The sequence below is a fragment of the Papilio xuthus genome, unplaced genomic scaffold, assembly GCF_000836235.2.
Source record: "Papilio xuthus unplaced genomic scaffold, Pxut_1.1 DF825928.1, whole genome shotgun sequence".
Lineage (NCBI taxonomy): Eukaryota > Metazoa > Arthropoda > Insecta > Lepidoptera > Papilionidae > Papilio > Papilio xuthus.
Genome location: NW_013532721.1, coordinates 2,019,944 through 2,030,674, shown reverse-complemented (window position 1 = coordinate 2,030,674; position 10,731 = coordinate 2,019,944). Strand labels below are relative to the sequence as shown.

The 10,731-nt window shown below is 32.6% G+C and overlaps 2 protein-coding genes across 2 annotated transcripts; one reads left to right on the top strand and one right to left on the bottom strand.

The window, feature by feature from the left end:
• Positions 1 to 3,609: 3,609 nt before the first annotated feature.
• serpin-1 (antitrypsin) lies at positions 3,610 to 8,114 on the bottom strand. The gene is made up of 10 exons (XM_013322860.1): positions 8,020 to 8,114; positions 6,779 to 6,873; positions 6,561 to 6,704; positions 5,878 to 6,081; positions 5,701 to 5,796; positions 5,483 to 5,623; positions 4,938 to 5,147; positions 4,692 to 4,839; positions 3,806 to 3,935; positions 3,610 to 3,715 (listed from the first exon to the last, which is right to left on the bottom strand). Exons 1-9 carry the CDS (start codon positions 8,033 to 8,035, stop codon positions 3,814 to 3,816), a joined length of 1,176 nt encoding a protein of 391 aa, XP_013178314.1. The 5' UTR covers positions 8,036 to 8,114; the 3' UTR covers positions 3,610 to 3,715; positions 3,806 to 3,813.
• A 734-nt stretch (positions 8,115 to 8,848) lies between these two features.
• Positions 8,849 to 9,748, top strand: LOC106125042 (uncharacterized). The gene has a single exon (XM_013322128.1). The coding sequence runs from the start codon at positions 8,849 to 8,851 to the stop codon at positions 9,746 to 9,748; it is 900 nt and encodes a 299-aa protein (XP_013177582.1).
• Positions 9,749 to 10,731: the final 983 nt, after the last annotated feature.

The following is a 10,731-nucleotide window of genomic DNA, read 5'->3' as shown; positions in this document are numbered from 1 at the left end:
AATCCCAACAAATAGCCCAAACAAAATATTTAAAATTGTTAATTACCTGTTCCCGTTTAAATAAATTTTACAATAACGTTGGCATAATCGTAATCTAATAATGTATTTATCAGTAACTTATTTAAAAAAAACCGAACGACGAAATGCAAAAAGACAAAAGCTCAAAGATCAAGCATTAAGCTCACAAAAATTACAATATTCACTTAGCGTGTCATAGACTCTGCTCAAACGGGCTTCAATTAGCTTCATTCATGTCAACGGAGCTTTATTACAAAGTACAAAGTGTTCATTACGTTATTAACAATTTACTATACAGTTTTGTTTGAACTTACCCTTTGAAAATTGCCGTAAATTGAAGACTAATTAAATTGAAACACTTCAACGTTCGAAGGCAATGCCTTATAGTGCCGTAAAGTTGAGCTCCTAACTTTTATCTATTAAGTTACGCAACTTGTAGACGGTGAAAAGACTACGACGCCCGACCCCACTGTAGTAACTAAGCAATCGATCAAGATCTTTGTCGATTATATTGTAAAACTAAAAGCTTACATCGTTCATTATTAGTTATCTGATTTATTTTATGTACTGCCTAAATTATTAGTTATATCTTCTTTTGGACTTAGTAAGTAATTAGTAGTAAAAGTCACAAAATTATAAATTGTATTCCATTAAACACTGTGAAACTAACAACGTGTCTTTATGTATTTTAAGAAATTATTAGTAAGAATCCTTTAACGCGAATGACGTGCTTTCGTTATGAAGTCCAGTGTCAGAATGAATAGTGACGGGACATAAAGGTCGACATTTTAGTAAGGCTAGTGTTGCGTCAATACACTGCCACATTTTGTTCCTAACAGTATGTATAAAGTATATAAATATAAGTAGAGAAAATAAGCAAAACAATACGAAATATGAAATTTAATAATATTATTTTCTATTAGTCATATTCACAAATAGATATACAGTAATAACTCTTTGATTGTAATTGAAAATTCATGAACATTGTTATTCAGCTTACCAATTTAACCTAATGAACTGACTGAAACGGGCACTCGGCGAAGGAAATTTAATCCACTTCAAACTTTTAAACAAATGATTCACCTTAAAAACGACGCCTCCATTTTCAGTGAGGCGGATTACGAAAGAAAATTAAAATGTTGGTTTTCGGAAACAAAGGAGATAAAACAAATAAGACAAATGTTCTGTATTTCCCAATTAAAAAAAAACTTTTTTATAACTTTACATGTAAATATTTAAAAGTTATATTTATAAAAAAAATCATGAGTGTTGTTTGTGCATTATAATCAAAATTACATTTCAATATTATTATATTTTTATATATTTTTATTAAAAAAAAATATTTCAAAGTCGGAGCACCAGGGACGGAGTTACGAGGTAACACGCATAAAAAAATAACATACAGACGAATTGATAACCTCCTTCTTTATGAAGTCAGCTAAAAAAAAATATAATATACTTTTATAAAACTTGGAATAAGTTTTGAGATCGACAATCTTTCAATTACACTTCTTGTCAAATTAAAAAGGCAAATTATGGAGACTCCACTTGCGTGTGTCTGGCAACATGAAAGGAAAATGTTATCAACTAATGTGATCCATTATGTCTGAACCGCTCCTAAGAATTACGGCTCCGAGTTATTATTGACAAAAGTAATAAAGTAATGAAAATTCTATTGTACAAAGTAACAAAAGTTTTGTTACTTACTAAGTTGATCGCAAAGTCGTCAAGTTCAGTATCAATATTTTATAGTAATAAAAGGTACAAAAATATTATTTATAACGTGAGCAGATTGAGATTGACGTTAGGATATCACAAACGTCATGATATCTAACAATTAATAACCAAGACTAGGATGATAGTGATACAAAAAAGATCACAATAAATAAATTATGTACTAGTAAGGGCGTTATTCTCCTTCGAAAAATGCATTAGTATCTCGTTATCTCATTATTGATAAATACAAGACATAGGGAATTTAAGCTTCATATCAAAGTACACATAAATTTCCCGAATGATAACGAACGTACGAGTGTATCAAGAATTTCTAAGCGCGAGAGACATGCTTAACAATGAGACGCACTCAGTAAAAGTACGTAGTCTCATTTAGAGCGCACTCGACGTGAGACAGCGATGCACGCAGTATTTGTGCCTTCAGCCTTCAAAATGGAGCTTTTGTTAAAATAGCACTGAAAACACTTCTGAAACAAGTGACGATAGCGCTTGAAAAATTTAACGTTTAGGGATGTTGAAACTCGACATATCATCGACGGTTACATTAAAAATTCTGGTAGTTAACTTTTCTTTATGATGTGCGTATTACCCCATATCAAAGAACTTAGAGTCCGCATACAGGAATGACGTCTTTAATTGATGCTCACCATACACGGACTAAAGTTTGAAGTTTGCGTACTCCGACCGTTTAAAACTATCAATACGTCGATATATTTGCACTATTCGGTGAATTGCTAAAGAAAAAAAATAAAAGGACATCAGTAGTTAGTAAAAGTACCACAATAATCACTAGAGTTAAGTACTACTTATCCCGGTTACTTTCACGCTGATGAAACTCCTTTTTATCTTTATTTTCACAAAAACCTGAATATTATTGGTTTATAATTTACACTATCAATTCAGTTTTGTTCCGGGGACGCGTATTCCAAAAATCATCACTAGCTTTTTGGCTTTTAAAAAATTCCTTTTGCTGGCCAAAGGGACATGTAGCATAATATAAAACAGCACTCTGCAATATGACAGCGTAAAGAACTTTACTTTTTGATTGCATCGCGTGTGTGACCAGAATCAAGAGAACCTCAAATTTATACCATATTCGGTGAAATTCGAATCAAATTTCTTCCACTGTATACTAAATATAAAGCAACGGTGGTTCAGGAGTCAAGCATTTGACTTGCAATCTACAGGTCCTGGGTTCGAATCCCGCCATGTACCAATGTGTTTTTTCGATTTCCGCTTTTGCATATGTCCATTTATCCGACGTTCTTACGATAAAGGAACCTGCACATATCTGAGAAGAAATTCAAAGATATGTGTAAAGTCAACCAGTCCGTGGTTGACTATGGACTAATCACCCCTAACTTAGAGTAGGCTCTGAGACCTTCGGTGGCGACATACAGTGCGCTGATGATGAAATACTAAACATCAAATCATACCTTGACATGAAATAATGTTTATTATTTTTATCGCAGTATTTCATAGATTTACAAAGGTTATTTGACGTGCAGTGTTCTCTCTCACTCCGTGAAATTACAGTTGGAAATATTTTTAATAACTTCGCTGTAAATTCGTCATTCATGTTGGTTTCGATTTTACTTATACAAAAAATGATCACTTTGATATTTTAAATTTAAACTTTGTCATTAAAATCAATTATTTCACTGGCAATAAATGAATTTCCATTGCAATAATTATACTTAGTGCGTAGTTTTATTAATTTACTCCTTACTCAGGAATGTGCTTATGTAAAACTTTCTCAAATTGGAACACAAAAAGTCTAGACACTGTTGAAATGAAAAAGAAAACATGATACAATAATGCCAATATTTATTTCATTTATTTCTTATATCACCAATTACACAAAATTAAGAGACAGTGTTATTTTGATTAATATTTTGTTACGTTAATTTTGATTGTTGTCTCTTACGTGGTAAATAATGTTAATGAAATGACGTACTGTGACCTGTAAAAATAAATTACTATTAATAACATTTAATTTATCATAAACAATATTATAAATAAACAGTTATAAAAGAGAATTAAAAAAAATTACCAAACAAATTATGAAGCAGTATAAATCCCTCTAAATATTGGAATATTATGAATCCTTAAGTCGAAAACAAATGGTCTGTCCGCAACGAAGTAGTTCATAATAAGAGGAGCTGACATCTGTATCTTTAATTCTAGAAAAAATGATGTGTATTCAAAATAAAATGAAAAAAATATGATGACTAATCGACTCAATCTTTAGTCCCGGCCATCGCATAACCATAGGCGCCTTTCTTTGAACATTTCAAATCACCAACCCATTGCATATGACGATGGCAAAGGTAAAATCAGACTTATTTGAAAATCATCATCATCATCATCATCAGCTCACTAAACGTTCCCACCGAGGGACTCGGAGCCTACCCCAAGTTAAGGGTGATTAGGCCATAGTCAACCACGCTGGCCAAGTGCGGGTTGGTTGACTTCACACATATCTTTGAATTTCTTCTCAGATACGTACAGGTTGCATCACGATGTTTTCCTTCACCGTAAGAACACCGTATGAAATGTACATATGTAAATCGTAAATAAAAAACACATTGGTACATGGCGGGATTTGAACCCAGGAATTGCAGATTGCAAGTGCTTAACCACTGAGCCAATGACGCTCCTATTTTTTATATTTATATTATTTGAAAATAGTGTTATTTTATTTAAAAAAAAATTCGTTATACAAAATTAATTAAAAATCACGGCTTCACTCACTTATACTTCGGTGTATGTAGGTACCAACTAGTTTCAGACACGTCGGGGGCCCTACTTTAGGGTGATTTGATCAACAGGCTACATTCGCAGTAGTCCAGCAGGCGTTTGGGCCTGGCGCAACTCGAAACCCTAAAGAAGGACCCCCGACGGGTCTAAAACCTAAACCTACGACCGATAACACTTACCATTCGCAGCTCCTGCTGCGGTGCCTTTTTCATTTACATCAACAAAAGCCTTTTGAGTTGCTTGACCAACGTATAATTGTTCGCTTTGTTCATCTACTATTTTAGACAGGTCAGATTCAATAGGATCAAAAACTTTCTCAACTCCCAACTACAAACGAATTTTACATTTTAAAACATAGCATTACAAGGATAATAATATTTTATAGTAATAAAGTTATAATTTTTTTCTAAAACGAAAGTACTCACATTACGTAGGACACTTTTCAAGTTTATTTTGGTTTCAATAGTAAATCTCGGTATTTGCACATCTATAAGATCTGTCTGCATATTTTGTAAAGCTTTTTCCAAGATTGAATAATCGTTTAATGCATTCTGAAGCTGAGTAATTCCATCTACATCATTTGGGAGGATTATATAAAGTGCAGAATTATTGCCTACATAAGGTAGTTCAATTATCTGAAAATAGCAGTAATTTTAAACAATATGGAGCTGATTTTGACGCTACCATGTCTCCTTATATATAAAATACTCCTGTCACAGTGTTAGTTGCCATACTCCTCTGAAACTGTTTGACCGATTTTTATGATATTTTATATGCATATGCAGAAGGTCTGAAATTCGGCCGCTGTATATTTTTTTAAAACCGCGCGCATGAAGTCACGAGCAACAGCCAGTATGTATATAAAATCGTATTTTTTACTAGGGCTAAATGGATATTGTTGTAATGTTAGAAATGGTTTTAATTACATATTTTTAATTTTAAAATCAAGAAATATATTAATTTAACTCACTGTTGATTTAAGCTCGTCACTTCTAACGAAATTGAATGTTGCAGTTTGACGCATCATCGGTACTTTTACCGTTATGTTTTTTGTTACATGGAAATCACGGCTCGTTGTTGAATCTATAGAGAACTGATTTTGCCAGGTACTCTGTTAATTAAAAAAAAAACAAAAAATATATATCTAACTAAAGGATTAAGTATTAATACTTAAATGAAAAATCGAACCTGGAAGTAAATAGAATTAACAAGTAGTACAACAACTTTACTTAAATCTTTAGGATCGATTAAATTTTTGATGCGATTGTTTGTCTGAACTTCAACCTAAAACAAAAAAAAATAGTTAAAATTAAACTAAGAAACAATATATCACCCGTTGCAAATATACTTATTTAATTTACTCACCCATTTATTTATTTCTGTTGCTGTTTTGTCCGCTTGAGAAAAGTCTGCGCTTTTTATCTCCGAATTGAGGGTCTGATCTGTCATAGCTGCATAATGTTTATTAAGATTGAATTTTTTACTGACGTAAATTCTGTTAACTAGTCTTAACACAGTCCCTTCTAAGGACCCAAGTCTAGTCGTCAATTCAGTAAAAGCAGATATTGTCTGTAAGTTTAAATGTTAAAAAATGAAGTCCTTAAAGATATAGTTTTCTTTTGCGGCAATAGGAGGGTCTTTTTTGTCATTTTTTTTGTATCTTGACGTTTTGTCTCATGATAAAGGAACACTTCACGCATGCAAGTCATATGCTATAATAGTTAAAATTCTATAATTGTTTAATAATCATAATACTAGCAGTCGCCCGCGATTCCTTTCGCGAGAAGTTAAAAAAAATTTAGTAGCCTATGTGTACTTCAAGACTACATCTATGCCACATATCAGAGAGATCCATCGCATTTATAATTTTACTAGCTGTCCGCGCGGAATTAAAAAAAACTATGTTCAACATCCATCCCAAGTTCCATCGAGATCCGTTTAGACGTTACTGGAGATACCATCTAAAATTATCCATACAACCCACTCATCTGTCGAAACATTTGCATTTATGATATTAAAAAGATATTATTAAGAAGTAAGATTCTTACCGACTGATCATTTGGCATGCCGATTGCCGTAAGAATTTCATTGTGGGTGCCTCCTCCTGAGCCCAAAACGAGTTGCGCTAGTGGCGTAAGGACCGAAAACGGCGACATCACAAAACTATCATTGTTGTTATTTTTTGCAACTTCCTGAAATTTAGTACTTACAGTGTATAAAAATGTGTGAATTTTTGAATATAAAGTCATAAAATGAAATTCCTTACTGAGAAAAATTTTGTTGTTAATCTTAGATTTCCCTCCAATAAAAGTGCAGCATCGTTACTGCAACGACCCATTGCCACGATGGCTAACAATGTCACTGAAACCACTCAAGAAAATCAGAAGGAATGAAATAATACTGCATAAAATTTAATCAATATTTCACAATGCTATCTTTACGTAATAAAATATCATCAACCTGTGATTTTCCCTACAGACTGTCTACAGTATGTACTCTTCCATACATATCTATCAATATATATTTAAATCCACTTTCTTACATAATAATATACCTTAATATAACTCACAGCGGTTGGCTAAAATTAGGGATTTTAACATCTGGAAAAACTTTAATTCTTGCTTGCTAATTTAATTTGTGCGACCGCAATGATTTGAGTCGATTTTTTATATTATTTAGTTTGGTTTAGTTTTAGTATATAGTTTATAGTATTATTTTGGTAGATTAATTAGTCACTTAAAAATTAATATAGAGTTAAGTAATTCTTATTGAAATATGTTTACTTTTATTCTTGCTTTGATTACTTTTATATTTTAGGTTTTATCTTAACCTCTTTTATCAGTGGATCAACAATGTGATGAAATCTTAGAACATGTTCGAAAAAATATTTAAAAATTTAGTAATCTCCACATATTTTTCGAATAATCATTAATTTTTTTAAAATTTCGTCCCACTTATTTTTGTATATACAATATAATAATGTAAATGTATTGTAATAGTTTTAACAGTGGTAGAGCCCGCTTTAACATCTTCGCACGAATTGGCCCGGCTTGCCCGGTGAAATACCACAACCACACAGAAGACTGGCGTAAAGTGGAAGCTATTCCGCGTTTCGTCTGATGAGTGCGTACCGGAGGCCTATTTTAGTTCTCTTTCCCTTCGCACCTTTTTTATTATAAGGAAAGGATGGGAAGTGGAAGTGGACTTTTCGGATGAGAGGATGCATGGAAAGGGAATATATTTTCTTTCTGTGCATCCTCTCCTCCGTCGATTAAAGGTAGGCATATGCAATTGGTATGTCTATGGGCAACGGTCACTTCGCTATATCAGCGATTTCAGGTGGCCGCTCGCTGGTTTGCCACCTTGTAATATAAAAAAATCTTTTAATTTTCATAATGTTAAGTCGAAAGCTTATAAAGAGTTGCATTTAAATTTATTTATTAAAATATATTATATTGTATGGAACAAAATTTATTAGTATAAAAATATTAAACAGAAAATACTTACATGCTATACACTTCATGTTGGTTGTGGTCACTGTGACGGTTACCACTTTACTGGCATTACCACGAATCCACCAATTACAGGTAAATTATTACTACATGAATTTCATTTATCTTATCGCCAGATTCGTAACAGTTTCGTGTTTACTGTAATAAGCTACTCTTAGTTATGTTGATTGATTTTAAAAACACCATTTTTAACAGATTAAATTTATTCTACAAATTCGAATTTAATATTTTTAATAGAATTTTTTTAGTACTTCATGTCCATTTAAATTAATAATTACTGAAGGCTAATTAAGTTTTAGCTTCTATACTGAAAGTGAATTAAATTGATCGGCGTCAAGATTAAAAACTCTTTTGTACGTAGCTCGTAGCTGCATACAAAGCTTGCTTACATAACTTGAACTTAATCGTGTACTTAATTTATTCAGACCTACAGCTATCGCTTTACTTAATTCCGTATGATGTTAGTAAAAATTACAAAATTGCACATTACATGAAAACATGCATGGTTTCAGATTAGGTCGTTCCACTCACACAAATCTTGTTCATTTTGTATCAGAGATATCGCATGATGTTGATAAAGGCGTGGAAGTCGATGCAATTTATACGGACTTCAGCAGTGCTTTTGACAAAGTTAACCATTCCCTGCTGGTTGACAAGCTTGAAGCATTCGGTTTGGGTGGGGCCTTACTAGACTGGAAAGTCGTATTTAAACAAAAGATAACAATATGTATATGTGAATGGGTATGAATCAGACGTGTTCTATGCTGACAGCGGCGTTCCTCAGGGTTCTCACCTTGGCCCCCTGCTCTTCTTGGTTTTCATAAATGACATACCTGACCTACTGCATTAAAAACTGCAAGAAATCTATGTTCGCAGACGATTTAAAGTTATACAAGATTGTCAAATCCCCTGCTGATGCAAATCTCATACAAGAGGATTTAAATGCAATAGAAGAGTGGTGTTTTAAAAATTCTATGACTCTCAACGTAAAAAAGTGTTACCATATTAAATTTAGCAAGAAGAAGAAGCCGCTTGTCACAAAGTATGAGTTGGGCGGCGCGATTATATCCGAGTTAGAAGTAGTACAAGACCTTGGTGTTACAATAGACTCTAAATTAAAGTTTACGACGCACGTGAATAATATAGTTGCCAAGGCTGCTAAGACTTTAGGCTTTCTAAGACGGAACACCCAAGACTTCAAACTTATACAAACAAAACAGATGCTATATAATGCTTTCGTGCGTAGCCAACTCGAATATGCGAGTGTTGTTTGGAATCCGTTGTACGCGGTGCAGTCGCAACAAGTTGAGGGTATCCAACGAAGCTTCACACGTCATTTAGCATTCCATGCAAGAGGATTTTCACATCGTAGTCCATACACTCAAAGGTTAAAACACTTTAATATGATGTCACTTAAATCAAGAAGAGAGGTATTAGATACATGCTTTCTATATAAGCTTCTAAATGGTTCACTTCATTGCCAACAGCTGCTTGAGAATGTGTTCTTTTCGGTGCCTAGACAAAACGCACGCGGCACTAACAAGCTCTTTCACGTCCCCAGGTGTAGGACAAATCTCGGCCAGCACTCGCCACTAAACAGGATATGTTCTGGATATAACAGATTACTTGAAAAACAAACTACAAATAATATAGATCTCTTTGGCACGAACTTTAACTCTTTCAAAAAAATTATTAAAACTTATTTCAGTATGCATAATCTATAGAATAATTACAAAGATAAAAAAAAAATCTACTATTTTATAATAATTTCCGAAACCTTAAACTATTACCTAAATAAATACCTCTGTAAATGTTATGTACACCAATATTTACATATGTATAAGATCTAATACTATTCATTTGATAAGTTGTATGTGTGTTATATATATGTTGTGGTTGTGCTTAAATAAATAAATAAATAATTAAATAAACATGAAAATTACAAAATTGCACGATGATTATTGTAACAAAACACATCAGCCTAAGGAATTGTTTCTAACATAATATAGTATAAAATAAGAACGATCTTTTATACGATATTAAAAAATCGCACTTCTGAACACTCTCCTCCTATATTTAAACCTAAATATATAAAGTAAATTCATGTTCTATTAACCTAATTATTTTGATGGACATTGCATTCGAACTTTGAGTAATTAATTTAACAGACGTGATTGGAATATAACTAAGATTTAATCATATAAATTATATTGCAGTTCTGTTTTGAATGATAACAATATTTGTATTCAATTTATTTGATTACAAAAATAATATTCGAAGCATAAAATCCTATTTCCATTAATAACTCTATGCGCTTTAATAGCATCATTTTGGTAACTCATATGAATATTAATTTTGGATTCGATAAAATGTGTTATAACGTTTGTTCGATTTAGTTCCGAAATAGTTTTTGAATTTCCCGGTTGCCAGTTTTTCTATTACTAAAGTGTAGACACTGACCCTTTAGAGTTCTGGTTCTGTTTGATATATTGAGGACAAATTGACCAGGAACTTGCAAGCGGAAAACGAGGCATCGATGTGGCAAGTCATCTAGATTTTTTTTAAATATTTCTATAGTTTAATTGTGGTACCATCACGTACAGTCAGGGTCCTTGACTGTGTTATGTAACAGTGAATTGCGCAAACGATGACATAACAGTAAAAACCAATAAGTATTAATCCGCCATTCCGTACAGACACATTTGAA

Bases quoted from the DNA above. Each gene is read 5' to 3' on its own strand.
- serpin-1 (XM_013322860.1), bottom strand. The intron at 5,797-5,877 runs GTGAGTAAATTA...TTTTTGTTTTAG, and splicing joins CAACAGAAATAAATAAATGG to GTTGAAGTTCAGACAAACAA. The intron at 5,624-5,700 runs GTTCGATTTTTC...TTTAATTAACAG, and splicing joins TTAATTCTATTTACTTCCAG to AGTACCTGGCAAAATCAGTT.
- LOC106125042 (XM_013322128.1), top strand. From the start codon at position 8,849: ATGACATACCTGACCTACTGCATTAAAAACTGCAAGAAATCTATGTTC.